General features: G+C 40.3%; 1 protein-coding gene across 1 annotated transcript in view; it reads right to left on the bottom strand.

Annotated features, from left to right (window-relative positions):
- The window catches only part of LOC128640732 (afadin- and alpha-actinin-binding protein B-like), a 90,359-nt gene that overhangs the window by 3,538 nt on the left and 64,956 nt on the right, over window positions 1–21,865 (bottom strand). The window contains exons 5-6 of the mRNA XM_053693159.1: window positions 19,085–19,195; window positions 10,207–10,268 (exon numbers count right to left, since the gene is read on the bottom strand). Coding sequence (XP_053549134.1) covers window positions 10,207–10,268; window positions 19,085–19,195 — 173 coding nt within the window. The remainder of the gene's footprint in view (window positions 1–10,206; window positions 10,269–19,084; window positions 19,196–21,865) is intronic.

Here is a 21,865-nt window from a genome sequence, read left to right as displayed (position 1 = left end):
TGCAGCTCTGCTGGGTGAATCCTCTTGCACTTCCTGTTGGGGAGGAGTAATATCCCAGAAGTAATGATGACCCGTGGACTGATCACACTTAACAGAAGAAATATAAGTCTTCCAGACTCTATAATATATCTCTCTAGATACAGATTTACGAGCCTGTAACATAGTATTAATCACAGAGTCAGAGAAACCTCTTTGACCAAGAATCAAGCGTTCAATCGCCATACCTTTAAATTGAAAGATTTCAGATCCTGATGGAAAAAAAGGACCTTGTGACAGAAGGTCTGGTCTAACGGAAGAGTCCACGGCTGGCAAGAGGCCATCCGGACAAGATCCGCATACCAAACCTGTAAGGCCATGCCGGAGCTACCAGCAGAACAAACGAGCATTCCTTCATAATCTTGGAGATTACTCTTGGAAGAAGAACTAGAGGCGGAAAGATATAGACAGGATGATACTTCCAAGGAAGTGATAATGCATCCACTGCCTCCGCCTAAGGATCCCGGGATCTGGACAGATATCTGGGAAGTTTCTTGTTTAGATGAGACGCCATCAGATCTATTTCTGGAAGTTCCCACATTTGAACAACCTGAAGAAATACCTCTGGGTGAAGAAACCATTCGCCCGGATGCAACGTTTGGCGACTGAGATAATCCGCTTCCCAATTGTCTACACCTGGGATATGAACCGCAGAGATTAGACAGGAGCTGGAGTCCGCCCAAACCAAAAAAATTTGAGATACTTCTTTCATAGCCAGAGGACTGTGAGTCGCTCCTTGATGATGTATGCCACAGTTGTGACATTGTCTGTCTGAAAACAAATGAACGATTCTCTCTACAGAAGAGGCCAAAACTGAAGAGCTCTGAAAATTGCACGGAGTTCCAAAATATTTATCGGTAATCTCACCTCCTGAGATTCCCAAACTCCTTGTGCCGACAGAGATCCCCACACAGCTCCCCAACCTGTGAGACTTGTATCTGTTGAAATTACAGTCCAGGTCGGAAGCACAAAAGAAGCCCCCTGAATTAAACGATGGTGATCTGTCCACCACGTTAGAGAGTGTCGAACAATCGGTTTTAAAGATATAAATTGAAATATCTTTGTGTAATCCTTGCACCATTGATTCAGCATACAGAGCTGAAGAGGTCGCATGTGAAAAACAAGCAAAGGGGATTGCGTCCAATGCAGCAGTCATAAGACCTAGAATTTCCATGCATAAGGTTACCGAAGGGAATGATTGTAACTGAAGGTTTCGACAAGCTGAAAATAATTTAGACGTCTCTTGTCTGTTAAAGACAGAGTCATGGACACTGAATCTATCTGGAAACCCAGAAAGGTTACCCTTGACTGAGGAATCAATTAACTTTTTGGTAAATTGATCCTCCAACCATGATCTTGAAGAAACAACACAAGTCGAATCGCATGAGATTCTTCGAATGAGAAGACTGAGCAAATACCAAGATAACCGTCCAAATAAGGAAATACCAAAACCCTGTTCTCTGAATACAGAAAGAAGGGCACCGAGAATCTTTGAAAAAAATTCTTGGAACTGAGGCTAGGCCAAACAGTAGAGCCACAAAACTGGTAATGCTTGTCTAAAAAGAGAATCTCAAACACTAAAAGTGATCTGAATGAATCGGAATATGCAGATACACATCCTGCAAAACTATTGTAGACATAAAATGCCCTTGCAAAACAAAAGGCAGAATAGTCCTACAGTAACCATCTTGAATGTTGGTATACATAACTATTCAATATTGATAGATCCGGAACTGGTCTGAAGGAATTGACCTTCTTTGGTACAATGAAGAGATAAAATAAAACCCTAGCCCCTGTTCCAGAATTGGAACTGGCAAAATTACTCCAGACAACTCTAGATCTGAAACACATTTCAGAAATGCTGAGCCTTGCTGTGTTAACTGGGACACGGGAAGAAAAAAATCTTAGCAGGAGGCCTTAACTGAAGCCAATTCTGTACCTTTCTGAAACAATGTTCTGAAACCAGAGATTGAGAATGGAATTGATCCAAACTCCTTGGAATAAAACGTAATCTGCCCCATACCAGCTGAACTGGAAAAAAGGGCCGCACCTTCATGGGTACTTAGGAGCTGACTATAGGTTTCTATAAGGCTTGGATATATTCCAAACTGGAAATAGTTTCCAAACTGAAACCGCTCCTGAGGATGAAGGATCAGGCTTTTGTTCCTTATTATGAGAAAAAGAACGAAAAAATGATTATTACCCTGGAAAGAAAGGGAAAAACAAAGTTAACTTAGAAGACATATCAGCATTCCAAGTTAAATCCATAAAGCTTTTCTAGCTAAAATAGCTAGAGACATATACCTGACATCAACTCAAATGATATCAAAAGATGGTATCACCAATAAAATTATTAGCATGTTATAGAATAAAAATAATGCTATAAAATTATGAGCTGATACTTGTTGCGCTAAAACTTTTAACCAAAAAGATGAAGCTGCAGCAACATCCGGTAAAAATATAGCAGGTCTAAGAAGATTACCTAAACATAAGTAAACTTTTCTTAGAAAGGATTCAATTTTCTTATCTAAAGGATCCTTAAATTTAGTACTATCTGCCGTAAGAATAGTAGTACATTTTAGCAGGAATAGAGACAGCCCCAACCTTAGGGATTTTGTCCCAAAAAACTCTAATCTGTCAGATGGCACAGAATATAATTGCTTAAACGTTTAGAAGGAGTAAAAGAATTACCCAAATTATTCCATTCCCTGGAAATTACTTCAGAAAAAGCATCAGGGAGATTAAACACTTCTGGAATAAATACAGGAGATTTAAAAAAACCCTATTTAAACGTTTAGATTTAGTATCAAGAGGACCAGAATCCTCTATATCTAAAGCAATTAAAACGTCTTTAAATAAAGAACGAATAAATTCCATCTTGAACAAAATAAAAAGATTTAACAGCATCAACCTCTGAGACAGAAACTTCTGAACCAGAAGAACCATTATCAGTATCAGAACGATGATGTTCATTTAAAAATTCATCTGAAAAAAGAGAAGTTTTTAAAAGACTTTATGTAAACTAGAAGGAGAAATAACAGACATAGCCTTCTAAATGGATTTAAAAAATAAAATCTCTTATGTTTAACAGGAACACTCTGAAAATTAAATGTTGACGAAACAGCAACAGGTAATATAACAGTACTAAAGGAAATTTTATCTGCATTAAAAAGTTTGTCATGACATGCAATACAAACAACAGCTGGAGAAACAGGTACCAAAAATTTATAGCAGATACACTTAGCTTGGTAGCTCCAGCCCCGGGCAGTGATTTTCCTCAAGTAACTTCTGACTCAGTTGCAACGTGGAACATCTTGCAATATGTAATAGAAAAAACATATAAAGCAAATTGATCAAAATCCTTAAATGACAGTTTCAGGAATGGGAAAAAAATGCCAGTGAACAAGCTTCTAGCAACCAGAAGCAATAAATAATGAGACTTAAATAATGTGGAGACAAAAGCGACGCCCATATTTTTTTAGCGCCAAACAAGACGCCCACATTATTTGGCGCCGAAATGCTTTTGGCGCCAAAATGACGCCACATCCGGAACGCCGACATTTTTGGCGCAAAATAACGTCAAAAAAATGACAACTTCCGGCGACACGTATGACGCCGGAAACGGAAAATAATTTTTGCGCCAAAAAAATCCGCGCCAAGAATGACGCAATAAAATGAAGCATTTTCAGCCCCCGCGAGCCTAACAGCCCACAGGGAAAAAAGAGTCAAATTTTTGAAGGTAAGAAAAAATGATTAATTCAAATGCATTATCCCAAATATGAAACTGACTGTCTGAAAAATAAGGAAAGTTGAACATTCTGAGTCAAGGCAAATAAATGTTTGAATACATATATTTAGAACTTTATAAACAAAGTGCCCAACCATAGCTTTAGAGTGTCACAGAAAATAAGATTTACTTACCCCAGGACACTCATCTACATGTTTGTAGAAAGCCAAACCAGTACTGAAACGAGAATCAGCAGAGGTAATGGTATATATAAGAGTATATCGTCGATCTGAAAAGGGAGGTAAGAGATGAATCTCTACGACCGATAACAGAGAACCTATGAAATAGACCCCGTAGAAGGAGATCACTGCATTCAAAATAGGCAATACTCTCCTCACATCCCTCTGACATTCACTGCACGCTGAGAGGAAAACCGGGCTCCAACTTGCTGCGGAGCGCATATCAACGTAGAATCTAGCACAAACTTACTTCACCACCTCCATCGGAGGCAAAGTTTGTAAAACTGAATTGTGGGTGTGGTGAGGGGTGTATTTATAGGCATTTTAAGGTTTGGGAAACTTTGCCCCTCCTGGTAGGAATGTATATCCCATACGTCACTAGCTCATGGACTCTTGCTAATTACATGAAAGAAAATGCAGTAAATCAAACAACATTTTTACAGTGTGTATAATAGGCTAACAGAGCATTGCACCCACTTGCAAATGGATGATTAACCCCTTGGATCAAAAAAAACGAAATAGACGTTTTTTAACAGTCACAACCAACTGCCACAGCAAGCTGTGGCCCTACCTTCCCCAATAAACGACTTTGGAAAGCCTTTGGGCCCTTTAGAGATGTCCTATAGCATTCAGAGGGCCTTTGAGGGAAGCTGGATGTCACAGTTTGTAATTTTAACTGCACCAACTGTAACTTTTATACTACAACAGTTGAAAGCCTCATGAAACTGTTTCTAGTCAAAATTTAAGCCAGCCATGTGGAAAAAACTAGGCCCCAATAAAGTTTTATCACCAAAGCATATATAAAAACGATTAAACATGCCAGCAAACGTTTTATATTGCAATATCATAAGGGTATTACCCCTGGGAGTAAGCATGATACCAGTCGTTATTAAATCACTGTATTCAGGCTTAACTTACATTAATCCGGTATCAGCAGCATTTTCTAGTGTTTTCCATCTCTAGAAAAAATTATAACTGCACATACCTGATAGCAGAATAAACTGCACACCATTCTCTCGCTGAAGTTACCTCATCTGTGTAATCCCCTCAGACATATGTGAGAACAGCAATGGATCTTAGTTACAACCTGCTAAGATCATAGAAACCTCAGGCAGATTCTTCTTCTATTTACTGCCTGAGATAAAATAGCACAACTCCGGTACTATTTAAAAATAAAATTTTGATTGAAGAAAATAAACTAGCTATATTTAACCCCTCTCTCCTACAACGTCCTTGCTTGTTGAGAGTTGCAAGAGAATGACTGGCTATGACAGTTAGGGGAGGAGCTATATTACAGCTCTGCTGTGGGTGTCCTCTTGCAACTTCCTGTTGGGAATGAGAATATCCCACAAGTAATGGATGATCCGTGGACTGGATACACCTTACAAGAGAAATAATTTTTGCTAATGAAAGTAAATTACAAAAATATACAAATTCTCAATGTGACAGCACAGCTTGACTATAGACTGATCACAAGTGCATGGGATAAGGTACTGTCACTACCCCTCAATCAATCAATATATATTATCCCAGCACAAAACATGCAGTAAATGTAATGTTTATTATTTAGTTCATATCAAACACAATATTGCAGAATAATGCAGTGTTAGAGGGCCCCAGATAATCGCACACATACAGCAGAATAAATATGCAGCAATAAACACTCCCAAGGGGGGAAAAGAATCACCAGCAGTCCAGGATTAGCAGGTGAGCAAGCAGGTTAATGCAATATGTCATAGTCCCTGAGAGTCTGTTTATAATATATTTCCAAGGTTATATAGATATCCGGTGTTGCTGGGCCATTCACCTTAACAATCCCAGGTAAGCAGAAGCCTGTCTCCTGCAGCCACGGCTTCTACACTGACCCAACCACTTATGTATTAAGAGGAAGTCCATAGATTAATGGGTTCAGTATATGTGTATCAGTGTGTCAAATACAAGTGTAATAGCGGTCGTAGCAAGAATAGATAGTACCTCTCATACGACAACTTCTCACACCAAATGTGCCTGTAACAGAGAGTCTCTGGTATACTTGAGGTCACTTCAATAACGTGTAGTTCAATCCGATTCAATCTATCACAGGTCATCCACCGCCAATCTTGACTTGTATCTTTTAGCAGCCCAACCTGTATAGATCATCCACCGTTACTTTGTTAGAAGACCAACACTTGGACACAACACGTGAAGCTCGTGGCTCTCCTGCTGATGACATCACTCCGAGGCGCGTTTTGGGACTCCGCCCTTTCTCAAGGAGTCATACCCAGATGTAATAACGGGGAGAATAAGTGTGCACTACTGACTGCTGATAGGTCATACTGAAAAAAAAAGGTCCCACTCACTCCGTATATATACAGTATCTCAATAGCATAAATAGTATTCCCCTTAGGCATCCATCACATAACAGTTATTACATAAAGAGCACCGTATACATTTTATACAAAGGAACATGAAATGCAAATATGTACCCAGACTATATAAACTAAAATATAATGAAATATATACAAAACTAAAAAAGGAATCCAACTCACCTCAGCCCTACTTTACATAAGTGTGCCCCAAGAGATCTCTCTATTGAGGCCCCTAGGAGACATTGTATCAAGCCTTCTTATCCACTGGGCCTCTTTTTTAAAAAATAACTTTTTGTCTATCTCCTCCCCTTCTTAAAGGGGCAACCCCATCCACAATCAGGAAACACAACTTGCTTTATTATGACCAGCAATCGTTAAATGGTGAGCTACCAGGGCATTTCACCTGTCGCCAGACATTCAAAGCTATCCCCTAGTTGTACTTTGGCACATGCTAGACATGCTTGGTAGTTACGATGCATTCCATTAAACTGGAGCCAAGATGATGTATTGGCAGGTGAAAGACACCCAATAAAATTGTGCCTAAATTGCAGGTCTACTTACATAATTTATGTGATTTCCTGTAATCAATGTGCACTACAATATGTAGGCCTCAGTACAAGGGAGGCCAGAGCCAGAATTAGAGAGCACCTGGCTGACATAAGAGCAGGGACCCTCACGACACCGTTAATCATTTCTCACAATTTCACAAGGACGTGAGCAGTTTCAAATGGAACATCATCATAGAAAAAGTCCCCCGTAAAAAGGGGTGAAGACAGAGCTAGAAAACTAGCAGAGGGAGGCATACTGGATATTCAGACTTAAAACTAGGATTCCAGTAGGCCTCAATTCTGAATTTGACCTCAAACGTCTGGTGATTGGGTAGACCATGGAGTTAAATCAGAACCCTTGCCACCTGTAGAACAAATCCAAATGAAACCTGAAAGTATTTAACCAAGTTCACAGAGGGTCCCTCTAATATCTGGAGACTCTAGATAAGGGGATTATGGTATCTACACTATAAACAATATTAGATTCACTAGTGCACACTGTAACCACTGTACCCACATTACAGACGATATTAGGTTCACTAGTGCACATTGGCTGAGGGCGCAGGGGTGCCAATGACGAATATAACATTTAATCTAAAAACATGGACTGACGCCATAAATATTGCTTCTATGTCCTGTGTATGTCTCCACAGAATATCTTTGGCAGTATCTATTTTTCTTTTTTAGTCATTTTTGAGTAAACTCTATATGATAAGCTGCCAGTATGTGTGGACACACACGGGTTGTATGGGCAAGGTGAATTGAGAATTGTTTTTCTGTAAATCCATTCGTTACAAATATTCCTAGGCAAAATATGAGTTTCATTTTACTTCTTGTGGCTTTAACCATAGGCTCATATGCAATGGGCTGTATTGGTTCATTATAGCTCTTAACAGTTTAATCAGTTCAAATGCATGGACGGCTGAGTCACCGAGTGTGTACATTATTATTTTTATGCTGCACTACAATCCTTAATATAAATGTTTCTAATTTCTTTATGAATGTGAATAGGCTGAAGCGTGACTTAGCACTGTAATTTTTTTATATGAGCTCGAGAGGAGCGAGGTGCAAGTATTATACACACTGGGCAGGATATGTTGGCGCATTCTCCAGCAGGTTACAATTATTAGTACAGAGTGCATTTCGGCACGTACAGTAAGTTACGTGTAAGCGGAGGGTTAGCGCTTCACATCAAGTGAATAGCATTAGTTTACTTTTGAAAATCACGCTAATGCGATATTGACAGCGAGCGAGGAATTTTCTCCACTGGTACTTTCTGATTGGCCCAGCAGTTTGAGGGTGTGAGTAACCCAGCGAATGGGAACATCAAAAATGCTGAGTATTTCCGTTGGCACAAATGTTAGGGGGTGTGTATCCCATAACCAATGGAAGAGGAAGGGAGGTATTTTAAAGTGCTTGTCTTGTGAAATGTTTTACATGAGGCTAAGATTACGGCGTGGGAGCCAAAATATGTTAGCCTGATGTTCTTTTTGTTTTACCTTCCTACACAGTTTTTACCCCGGGGGACACTGGACCCTGAACACATGTTTTTGTAATAAAGTATTTAACTTTTAAGTCCCCCTGCTGGACTCGGTGCTCCATTTTTTCACTTGTTTGTCTAAACTCAGAAGGTATGCAACCTTGACTGTTCTAATTATAGAACAACATTTGTTGTCTATTTGGTTGAATGTACAAGTTGTGGTCTCCAATACACAGGTTTTTCCGCCCGAGAGTGTAGGGTGAGAATAAGAGAGCACCTTAATGATATTAGTAATGACAGAGAAGTCTCTGACCTTGCAAGACATTTTATACATCAACATGCTAAGAATGTATCCACATTTAAGTGGCTGGCAGGTCATTGAACATGTTCATCCTCACCCTAGGGGTGGGAACAGGACCAACAGACTTTTATACAGAGAGGCCTTCTGGATCTTCATTTTACAAACTAGAAGACCAAAGGGCCTTAATATTGATGGTGACATTATTAATCAATGGCAACATTGATTGATAATTACCCAGCAAACTACAGTTTAAATATAGGGTACATGGTGATATCCTCTTTTGGTCTTGTTTTGTTTCTTACAAAATATATACACATATATCTTTTGTTTAAATATAGTACCTGAATGCTCATTTCACTCACTGTACATTAGGTTTCTAGAATGTTTGCCCAGCCAAAGGCCTAACCTGGACACAGACTTTAAAGCAGTGACACATGTAGCTTATGGTTTATCATTGTTTATGCATATCTTACTGCTTTCTCATTTTGTGAGCCCATAATATGTATACATTTGCGATTTATAATGTCAAATTAATGATTTTGATTTCAATTATGCTATGTGAATGTCCCTTTAAATGCAGGTTTGTTTAGCTATAAGCTTAAAATTGTATACAGGTCTCAAGGTCATGATATGAGTTAAGCCATATAAAGTTTGGGGGATTATACTACACGTGTGTGTGTGTGTGTGTGTGTGTGTGTGTGTGTGTGTGTGTGTGTGTGTGTGTATATGTACACCTACCTAAGTGCCCCTTATCTTTATGTAAGCTGTTGGTATATAGGTACTTTTCAATCATAATGTTCAACAAAGGCTTTTACTTTAAATTGACCGTTTTCCATGTCCCTTTAAGTATAGGTGTGGAAGTGCCGTAATTAAGCAGCAGCCAATGATTTGTTTTTAGAAGGTATTTAAATGTCAGTGTAATCATGCTATTCATGTCTATGAATAAGGCCTGACAGCCGAAATGCGTAGGACAGCTTGTTTCTGCTGCAAATTACGTTTTTATCCCAGGTTTCCCTAATAAAGAATCCTTTGACTTTTATCTCGTGCTTTGTATGACTCGGCTGGACACTTTGTTTTTGGAGCTTAGCCGAGGTGTCTACCTGCCTGACGACCCGGTTCTCTCTGAGCAGGAGCCGACTCTTAGTGATAGATCTGGAACTCAGATGGATAAAACGGACTCCGTTAGAACATACGCATGAAATGAGCAAAGATGTTGCACTGCATCCCCTTCCGACAAAAACAGAAGGGAAGGAAAGGCGCGCAATGAAAATTACCACCTCCTCTGGATCCGCCCATCGTGGGCGTAACAAAAGTGTTCTTCCGGTCGGTATATTCTTACTAAGCAAAACCGCTGCGAGTATGCAACCAACATGCCTTGCATAAAGTTTTCTAGCCCCAGTGCCTGCGTGCTGTCCCCACTAAAGAGCCCAATACCTGAGCCTTTATATGAGTTCCCATATGAAATAAAGTGCCCCTTGTTCTGAGTCTTTTTTCCTTGCAGCCCCAGAAAATAAAGAAAGCACTTACCTCCTAATCTGCCGGACAGCAAGGCAGCTCCAGGTTTGAGAGGTCTTCTCCTTCACATAGACCTGTCAAACAAGAGAAAAGACTGAGTAAAACTCCCTCAGACTTTCAAGATAGGGCAGCATCAGTATATGGGAGGCACAGTGAGAATTATGTCCCACAGGTTCCCATTGTCCTAAAGCCACCACTGCTCTACTGAAGAGACTGATATGGACTACGGCTACACCCTAGGACAAAGCAGCACAATCTTGTACTACTTTAAAAAACAAAATTTATGCTTACCTGATAAATTCCTTTCTCCTGTAGTGTAGTCAGTCCACGGGTCATCCATTACCTATGGGATTATAACTCCTCCCTAACAGGAAGTGCAAGAGGATCACCCAAGCAGAGCTGCTATATAGCTCCTCCCCCTCTACGTCATACCCAGTCATTCGACCGAAAACCAAACGAGAAAGGAGAAACTATAGGGTGCAGTGGTGACTGGAGTATAATTTAAAATTTAGACCTGCCATAAAAAACAGGGCGGGCCGTGGACTGACTACACTACAGGAGAAAGGAATTTATCAGGTAAGCATAAATTTTGTTTTCTCCTGTTAAGTGTAGTCAGTCCACGGGTCATCCATTACCTATGGGATACCAATACCAAAGCTAAAAGTACACGGATGACGGGAGGGACAGACAGGATCTTTACACGGAAGGAACCACTGCCTGAAGAACCTTTCTCCCAAAAACAGCCTCCGAAGAAGCAAAAGTGTCAAATTTGTAAAATTTGGAAAAAGTGTGAAGTGAAGACCAAGTCGCAGCCTTGCAAATCTGTTCAACAGAGGCCTCATTTTTAAAGGCCCAAGTGGAAGCCACAGCTCTGCTAGAATGAGCTGTAATTCTTTCAGGAGGCTGCTGTTCAGCAGTCTCATAGGCTAAACGTATTATGCTACGAAGCCAGAAGGAGAGAGAGGTAGCCGAAGCCTTTTGACCTCTCCTCTGTCCAGAATAAACGACAAACAGGGAAGAAGTTTGTCGAAAATCTTTAGTTGCCTGCAAATAAAATTTTAGGGCACGGACAACGTCCAGATTGTGCAGAAGTCGTTCCTTCTTTGAGGAAGGGTTAGGGCACAATGATGGAACAACAATCTCTTGATTGATATTCCTGTTAGAAACCACCTTAGGTAAGAACCCAGGTTTAGTACGCAGAACTACCTTGTCTGAATGGAAAATCAGATAAGGAGAATCACAATGTAAGGCAGATAACTCCGAGACTCTTCGAGCCGAGGAAATAGCCATTAAAAACAGAACTTTCCAAGATAACAACTTGATATCAATGGAATGAAGGGGTTCAAACGGAACACCCTGTAAAACGTTAAGAACTAAGATTAAGCTCCATGGCGGAGCAACAGTTTTAAACACAGGCTTAATCCTGGCCAAAGCCTGACAAAAAGCCTGAACGTCTGGAACTTCTGACAGACGTTTGTGTAAAAGGATGGACAAAGCTGAGATCTGTCCCTTTAATGAACTAGCGGATAAACCCTTTTCTAAACCTTCTAGTAGAAAAGACAATATCCTAGGAATCCTAACCTTACTCCATGAGTAACTCTTGGATTCGCACCAATGCAAGTATTTGCGCCATATTTTATGGTAAATTTTCCTGGTAACAGGCTTCCTAGCCTGTATTAAGGTATCAATCACTGACTCCGAGAATCCACGCTTTGATAGAATCAAGCGTTCAATCTCCATGCAGTCAGCCTCAGAGAAATTAGATTTGGATGTTTGAAAGGACCCTGAACCAGAAGGTCCTGTCTCAGAGGTAGAGACCATGGCGGACAGGACGACATGTCCACTAGGTCTGCATACCAGGTCCTGCGTGGCCACGCAGGCGCTATTAGAATCACCGATGCTCTCTCCTGTTTGATCCTGGCAATCAATCGAGGAAGCATCGGGAAGGGTGGAAACACATAAGCCATGTTGAAGGCCCAAGGTGCTATTAGAGCATCTATCAGAACCGCTCCAGGGTCCCTGGACCTGGATCCGTAACAAGGAAGTTTGGCGTTCTGGCGAGACGCCATGAGATCCAGATCTGGTTTGCCCCAACGCCGAAGTATTTGGGCAAAGACCTCCGGATGAAGTTCCCACTCCCCCGGATGAAAAGTCTGGCGACTTAGAAAATCCGCCTCCCAGTTCTCCACGCCTGGGATGTGGATCGCTGATAGGTGGCAAGAGTGAGACTCTGCCCAGTGAATTATCTTTGAGACTTCCATCATCGCTAGGGAACTCCTTGTCCCTCCCTGATGGTTGATGTAAGCCACAGTCGTGATGTTGTCCGACTGAAACCTGATGAACCTCAGAGTTGCTAACTGAGGCCAAGCCAGAAGGGCATTGAAAACTGCTCTTAATTCCAGAATATTTATGGGAAGGAGACTCTCCTCCTGAGTCCATGATCCCTGAGTCTTCAGGGAATTCCAGACAGCGCCCCAACCTAGAAGGCTGGCATCTGTTGTTACAATCGTCCAATCTGGCCTGCTGAAGGGCATCCCCTTGGACAGATGTGGCTGAGAGAGCCACCATAGAAGAGAATTTCTGGTCTCTTGATCCAGATTCAGCATAGGGGACAAATCTGAGTAATCCCCATTCCACTGACTTAGCATGCACAATTGCAGTGGTCTGAGATGCAGGCGTGCAAAGGGTACTATGTCCATTGCCGCTACCATTAAGCCGATTACCTCCATGCATTGAGCCACTGACGGGTGTGGAATGGAATGAAGGACACGGCAAGCATTTAGAAGTTTTGTTAACCTGTCCTCTGTCAGGTAAATTTTAATTTCTACAGAATCTATAAGAGTCCCTAAGAAGGGAACTCTTGTGAGTGGCAATAGAGAACTCTTTTCTTCATTCACTTTCCACCCATGTGACCTTAGAAATGCCAGTACTAACTCTGTATGAGACTTGGCAGTTTGGAAACTTGACGCTTGTATCAGAATGTCGTCTAGGTACGGAGCTACCGATATTCCTCGCGGTCTTAGTACCGCCAGAAGAGAACCCAGAACCTTTGTAAAGATTCTTGGAGCAGTAGCTAACCCGAAGGGAAGAGCTACAAACTGGTAATGCCTGTCTAGGAAGGCAAACCTTAGGTACCGGTAATGATCTTTGTGAATCGGTATGTGAAGGTAGGCATCCTTTAAATCCACTGTGGTCATGTACTGACCCTTTTGGATCATGGGTAAGATTGTCCGAATAGTTTCCATTTTGAACGATGGAACTCTTAGGAATTTGTTTAGGATCTTTAAATCCAAGATTGGTCTGAAGGTTCCTTCTTTCTTGGGAACCACAAACAGATTTGAGTAAAACCCCTGTCCGTGTTCCGACCGCGGAACCGGGTGGATCACTCCCATTAGTAAAAGATCTTGTACACAGCGTAGAAACGCCTCTTTCTTTATCTGGTTTGCTGACAACCTTGAAAGATGAAATCTCCCTTTTGAAAGAGAAGCTTTGAAGTCCAGAAGATATCCCTGAGATATGATCTCTAACGCCCAGGGATCCTGGACATCTCTTGCCCAAGCCTGGGCGAAGAGAGAAAGTCTGCCCCCTACTAGATCCGTTTCCGGATTGGGGGTCCTCACTTCATGCTGTCTTAGGGGCAGCAGCAGGTTTTCTGGCCTGCTTGCCCTTGTTCCAGGTCTGGTTAGGTTTCCAGCCCTGTCTGTAGCGAGCAACAGTTCCTTCCTGTTTTGGAGCGGAGGAAGTTGATGCTGCTCCTGCCTTGAAGTTGCGAAAGGCACGAAAATTAGACTGTCTAGCCCTTGGTTTGGCTCTGTCTTGAGGCAGGGCATGGCCCTTACCTCCAGTAATGTCAGCGATAATTTCTTTCAAACCGGGCCCGAATAATGTTTGCCCTTTGAAAGGTATGTTAAGCAATTTAGATTTAGAAGTCACATCGGCTGACCAGGATTTTAGCCACAGCACTCTGCGCGCCTGAATGGCGAATCCGGAATTCTTAGCCGTAAGCTTAGTTAAATGTACTACGGCATCAGAAATAAATGAATTAGCTAGCTTAAGGACTCTAAGCTTGTCTATAATTTCATCCAATGGAACTGAGCTAATGGTCTCTTCTAGAGACTCAAACCAGAATGCCGCCGCAGCCGTGACAGGCGCAATGCATGCAAGGGGTTGTAATATAAAACCTTGTTGAGTAAACATTTTCTTAAGGTAGCCCTCTAACTTTTTATCCATTGGATCTGAAAAGGCACAGCTATCCTCCACCGGGATAGTGGTACGCTTAGCCAGAGTAGAAACTGCTCCCTCCACCTTAGGGACCGTCTGCCATAGGTCCCGTGTGGTGGCGTCTATTGGAAACATTTTTCTAAATATAGGAGGGGGGGAAAAGGGTACACCGGGCCTATCCCACTCCTTGGTAATAATCTCTGTAAGCCTCTTAGGTATAGGAAAAACGTCAGTACACGCCGGTACCGCATAGTATCTATCCAGCCTACATAATTTCTCTGGGATTGCAACCGTGTTACAATCATTCAGAGCCGCTAATACCTCCCCTAATAATACACGGAGGTTCTCAAGCTTAAATTTAAAATTTGAAATGTCTGAGTCCAGTTTATTTGGATCAGATCCGTCACCCACAGAATGAAGCTCTCCGTCTTCATGTTCTGCCAATTGTGACGCAGTATCAGACATGGCTCTAACATTATCAGCGTACTCTGTTCTCACCCCAGAGTGGTCGCGTTTACCTCTAAGTTCTGGCAATTTAGATAAAACTTCAGTCATAACATTAGCCATGTCTTGTAAAGTGATTTGTAATGGCCGCCCTGATGTACTTGGCGCCACAATATCACGCACCTCCTGAGCGGGAGATGCAGGTACTGACACGTGAGGAGAGTTAGTCGGCATAACTTTCCCCTCGTTGTCTGGTGAAATTTTCTTAACATGTACAGATTGGCTTTTATTTAAAGTAGCATCAATGCAATTAGTACACAAATTTCTATTGGGCTCCACATTGGCCTTTGAACATATTGCACAAAGAGATTCCTCTGTGTCAGACATGTTTAAACAAACTAGCAATTAGCCTAGCAAGCTTGGAAAATACTTTTCAAATAAATTTACAAGCAATATAAAAAACGTTACTGTGCCTTTAAGAAGCACACAAAAACTGTCACAGTTGAAATAACAATGAACCGGATTAGTTATAGAAACCAAATTTTCACAGTAAATGCATTAAGTTAGCAAAGGATTGCACCCTCTAGCAAATGGATGATTAACCCCTTAATACCAAAAAAACGGATAACAATTGAAAATAAACGTTTTTATCACAGTCAAAGCACAGTCTCACAGGTCTACTGTGAGTGATTACCTCCCTCAAATTTAGTTTTGGAGACCCCTGAGCTCTGTAGAGACGTCCCAGATCATGCAGGGAGAAAAAGGCAGACTGTGACTGAATTTCTACTGCGCAATAAAGTGCCAAAATAGGCCCCTCCCACTCATAATACAACAGTGGGGAAGCTCAGTAAACTGATTTTATTCATAACAAACGACAGCCATGTGGAAATTAATGCCCATAAAATTTTTCACCAAGTACCTCAGAGAAATAAACGATTAACATGCCAGTAAACGTTTTAAATATAAAATTATGAAATGTTATTAAAAAGCCTGCTGCTAGCCGCTCTCACTGCAGAATAGGCTAAAAGTTATATGTATACAGTATTTTCTTAGTGAAGTGCCATTCCCCAGAAATACTTCAGTGTAAACATACATACATATCAGCCTGATACCAGTTGCTACTACTGCATTTAAGGCTGTACTTACATTACATCGGCATTAGCAGTATTTTCTCAGTCAATTCCATTCCTTAGAAAATAATATACTGCAACATACCTCCTTGCAGGTGAACCTGCCCGCTGTCCCCTGTTCTGAAGTTACCTCGCTCCTCAGAATGGCCGAGAACAGCAAATGGATCTTAGTTACGTCCGCTAAGATCATACACAAAACTCAGGTAGATTCTTCTTCTAATGCTGCCTGAGAAAAAACAACACACTCCGGTGCCGTTTAAAATAACAAACTTTTGATTGAAGAAATAAAAACTAAGTTTAACAACCACAGTCCTCTCACACGTCCTATCTATTAGTTAGGTGCAAGAGAATGACTGGGTATGACGTAGAGGGGAGGAGCTATATAGCAGCTCTGCTTGGGTGATCCTCTTGCACTTCCTGTTAGGGAGGAGTTATAATCCCATAGGTAATGGATGACCCGTGGACTGACTACACTTAACAGGAGAAATAATAAACTCTTGATTGAAGAATCTTTTCTAACACTTAAATTTACCACCTCCTTGCTCTTAACGTAGGCAAAGAGAATGATTGGGGTGGGAGGGAAGGGAGGTGATATTTAACAGCTTTGCTGTGGTGCTCTTTGCTGCCTCCTGCTGGGCAGGAGTGGTATTCCCAATAGTAATTAGATGATCCGTGGACTCTTCGTGTCATTAAAAAGAAAATTACATTTACTGCATGTTTTTTGTAGTTTTGTGCTGGGTACACATACATATATATATATATATATATATATATATATATATATATATATATATATATATATATATATATATATATATATATATATATATATATATATATATATATATATACACATACATATACATATATATATACATATACACACACACACACATACATATACACACACTTATATTTCAATTTGTAATGCACATTTCATTTTTGACTATTCTATTCATTTAATCAGGAGGCGGAACAAGGCCTTGGTTATACTGTGACAAAAATTATTTGGTGGAAGGCATCACCACTGGGAGGCAAAACTGAGCCTCAGCTCTCCTTGGAAACAATAATTATACTCCAGTGGGAGGTGGTCCTTTAGGTGACATCATAATGAGTTAAAAAACAGACTCTGCTATGCAGTGTATCTATAGCTTTGTTCCTCCTCACAGTGAGGACACCTAAAAAGCAGCCAACCACTGGAGAATGTTTTTTATTCACAGCCCAGTTGAGGCTCTGCTTACCGACGACCTCACTGCTTCTCAAGCAGTGATGTCATCACTGCCTATAAGTAAATATATACATACCAGGGACGTGCACTCATAGGAGGCAGGGGAGGCAGTGTCTACCCTGCCATATGTGGCCAAAGCTTAATTAAATTTTAATTAAAACAAAAAGTCCCCAAAAAATATTTTCCCCCCATGTAATGCTATGGAGAGGCAGGTACAGGAAAGCTTCTCTCCATTGCAGTACATGGGTCAAAGGAAAAGCTGTGCTGCAGCGCCACCTGTGTTCTGTATATATATTAGCAGCAGAAATTGGTACCAATAGGAGGCACCCCTCTTGATGCCTCCTAGCAAGTGAAGGATATATAGATTAATCAGAAGGAGGATGCAGTGAGCAGGGTCATGTGACACAACTGGAAGCTGAGGTAACCTAAGAACAGATGACACCAAGCAGAAGAGTAAAGTAGTATTCTACATCTCTTGTGATTCACAAATTGTGTTCAGATACAGCTCATTAACAGGGGGGACAGTAAGTGAGCAATAACCCAATACTGACAGGAAGTCAAAGGGTCAATTCAAATTTAAATCCATAATTTAAAACCCAGAGTTTGAAGTTAAGTGTGCAGTGTCCACATTATTTAAACTAAAGTTTGACATTGAATATTGCTAAGCCTCCCTTTTCATGGTTATTTGATTTAATTAGGTACAAACTCCATATATGTTATGTCTGCTCAGAGGATGCAGTATCTATTTTTATTTTTCTCTGTGTCTCCATTTATTTAAAGACTGCTGTTAACTTGTAATTCACAAATCAATTGAAAGCTGTTGCATTGTGTTTTTAATATGTGCTGCTTTTATACAAGTTTATATTAATAAAAAGGAGACGAGTCATTTAAAAAATATATGTAATTATTGCAGTTAAATGTTTTTAGAAATAATGCCACTGTAAAGTAACTGGTTAAACACATAGTCAAAGGGAGACATTTAAAATTAAACTTTCATGATTGAGGTAGAGCATGCTATTTTAATAGACTTTTCTAGTTATTTATATTTTGAGAATTAGCATTAACTGTTACTGGCCCCATGTCAGCAAATCAAATTAGTTTTTGAAAGGAACATGAAAGTCATAATTCCATTTCCATCATTCAGATAGAAATTGCACACAAAAAAATAAACTTTCTATTTTACTTTATTATTATGTACTTCATTCTTTTGGTATCCTTTGGTCTCCTTTGTTGAAGAGCATACCTAAGTGGGATGTGCACGTGCGTTTCTTGAACACCATATTGCAGCAGCTGTGTTGGCAGTATTGACAACTTGTCCTTTGTGTAAAACTTGTATGGTAAATTATTTCTATTTTTACAATACAGTAGTGAGTAAAGAAGAGTGTGTATCATTCTAATTGCTTAGTAACTGGCACTGTGCCACAGAATTGTGTGAGTGTGTATGTGAGCAGAGTGTGTGTGGGTGTCAGTGAGCAGAGTATGTGTGCTTTATTCTCCAGGTAATCAATACATTTCCGATGAGATGGTGCTTTAGTGCAGTGTTTCTCAACAATGGTCCTCAAGCACCCCCAACAGGCCAGGTTTTCATTATAGATGAATCAGTGCACAGGTGAAGTAATCAGCTGATCAGTAACTCAGTGGTTACTAACTTGCTCTCACCCATCACCTGATTATGTCACCTGTGCACTGGTTCAGCTATCATTTAAACCTGCCCTCTTGGGGGTACTTGCGGCCCTCTGTACATGTGTTTCTCCGGTATATCATATCTAGTGCCTCACCAGTCTCTGACCTCACTGCACGTCACTGATACATACACACACACATAGTCCTATCAGCAAGAGCCCCTTTATCAATAAGCATTACTAACCTCTTCTTTCTCATTCTTCAGCAACTGCAGCAAGCTCCGATTCTTGCATTGCAGTTGACGGTCTCTTTCTTGAAGAGCATTATTTTCTCTTCGAGTTATTTCAAGCTGGTCCTACAGGAAAGAAAAAAAAATTACAAAATAATTAAGTTCACAACCATTAGTAACTACAGCTTTGTGTGCCACCATATGAACAGTATGATAGTTAAAGGACATAAAAATACAAATGAAAATACTCTGTGTTCAAGCAAAATATGTACTGTATTATTCTCCAATATAACCGAGTTTAAACCCTGCAAATGTGTTAAACAAATAGTTAAAGTTAGGTCCAGAAGAGCAATGAATTACTAGAACCTGACTGAACACATCTGGTCAGTCAATGACAAGTAAAATATGTGTGAAGCAACTAATCATCAACAGGCTCTTAGTAGGATATGCCTTTTCAGAAAGCGGGCGGTACTCTGTATTCCATCAGTGAAGATTTAAAAGGGACAGTCTAGTCAAAATTAAACTTTAATGATTCAGATAGGGCATGCGATTTTAAACAACTTTCCAATTTACTTTTAACATTGCTTTGTTCTCTTAGTATTCTTTGTTGAAAGCTAAACCTAGGTAGGCTCATATGCTAGTTTCTAAGCCCTTGAAGGCCACCTCTTATCTCAGTGCATTTTGACAGGTTTTTTTTTTTTACAGCTAGACAGCGCTAGTTCATATGTGCCATAGATAACATTGTGCTCACTCCTGTGGAGCACTGATTGGTTAAATGCAAGCCTGTAAAAAACACTGAAATAAGGAGGAAGTCTTAAGAGGCTTAGATACAAGGTAATCACAGAGGTAAAAAGTATATTAATACAACCATGTTGGTTATGCAAAACTAGGGAATGGGTAATAAAGGGATTATCTATCGTTTTAAACCACAAAAAAATCTGGAGTAGACTATCCCTTAAATCTGTGTCATACAAGCCATTGCTGACTCTCTAAACTGGTGTGGCGCTTGTATAGCATGTATGTTTACGTCGCTGATAACCAGTAATTCATTTACTAGAAGCATATTATAAATCAGATATTAATAAGATAAATGCCATGTTTAGTAAGTTCATATGGCATGGTAAGAAAGCACGTATTTCTCAATAAATTGACTCAAAAACGTGATACTGCGGGCCTTGCGCTACCCAATATTAGTCTGTATAACCTGGCCGCTTTGGTCAAAATTGCATTTGACTGGTTATCAGAAACCAATTGGTTTTTTGCAACTGATCTTGAAAGCTATATGATTTATCCTTATTCACTTAAAGCTATTTTACATAATTCCCCAGGTGAAATCCCGATTAGTATACGTAACTTAATATCTTTTAATAATATATTGACAGCATGGCGCAAATTCTGTCATTTAATTAAAGCAAACTATTTGTTTTCCGAATATCTCCCAATAAGAGGCAACGCGGAATTCATTCCTGGAAATACCCAGGTAATATTTAAAAACTGGGAAGAAAAGGGTTTGAAATATGTCTATCAAATACTACTAGACTCTGGTCAGGCACTTTCATTTGAATCACTTGTAAGGCAATTTGGACTTCCCAGAAATAGTCTCTTTGCTTACTTACAAGTACGGCATTTTATTGGTAGTAAAGATTGGATCTTGGATAGATGTGGTGCATGGTCTGATATTAGAACATATATACAAAAATTCTCAGGTGGAACATCGTCAATCTCATTAATATATAATATAATGTTGGCTAAACAAAGTCAAATTATTTTAGATAAAATATCTGATACTTGGATACACTATTTCCCTGATATGAACCATGAAAAAATAAAGACAAGCTTTCTAGCCCTGAGTAAATGTAAGATCTCAATGAATTGGAAAGAATCACACATGAAGCTGCTGAATAACTATTACTATACCCCATCTAGATTAAGAACAATGTTCACATCACGAACATTTTCCTGCCCACGTTGTATGTATTTAAAAGCAGATACCCTGCACATGTTTGGACGTTGCCCCAAGATTAATCAATTCTGGAAAAAACATAATTTATGCTTACCTGATAAATTTATTTCTCTTGTAGTGTATCCAGTCCACGGATCATCCATTACTTATGGGATATTAACTCCTCCCCAACAGGAAGTGCAAGAGGATTCACCCAGCAGAGCTGCTATATAGCTCCTCCCCTAACTGCCATTACCAGTCATTCGACCGAAAACATGCAGAGAAAGGAAAACCATAGGGTACAGTGGCGACTGTAGTTTAATGGAAAAATTACCTGCCTTAAAGTGACAGGGCGGGCCGTGGACTGGATACACTACAAGAGAAATAAATTTATCAGGTAAGCATAAATTATGTTTTCTCTTGTTAAGTGTATCCAGTCCACGGATCATCCATTACTTATGGGATACCAATACCAAAGCTAGATGTGGCCGAGAAAGCCACCATAGAAGAGAATTTCTGGTCTCTTGATCCAGATTCAGAGTAGGGGACAAGTCTGAGTAATCCCCATTCCACTGACTTAGCATGCACAATTGCAGCGGTCTGAGATGTAGACGTGCAAAGGGTACTATGTCCATTGCTGCTACCATTAAGCCGATCACCTCCATGCATTGAGCTACTGACGGGTGTTGAATGGAATGAAGGACACGGCATGCATTTTGAAGCTTTGTTAACCTGTCTTCTGTCAGGTAAATCTTCATTTCTACAGAATCTATAAGAGTCCCCAAGAAGGGAACTCTTGTGAGTGGAAAGAGAGAACTCTTCTTTTCGTTCACCTTCCATCCATGCGACCTTAG

The sequence above is a fragment of the Bombina bombina genome, chromosome 10 (genome assembly GCF_027579735.1).
Source record: "Bombina bombina isolate aBomBom1 chromosome 10, aBomBom1.pri, whole genome shotgun sequence".
NCBI lineage: Eukaryota > Metazoa > Chordata > Amphibia > Anura > Bombinatoridae > Bombina > Bombina bombina.
Note: the sequence above shows the minus strand (reverse complement) of the source record. Positions and strands in the feature narration are given on the sequence as shown.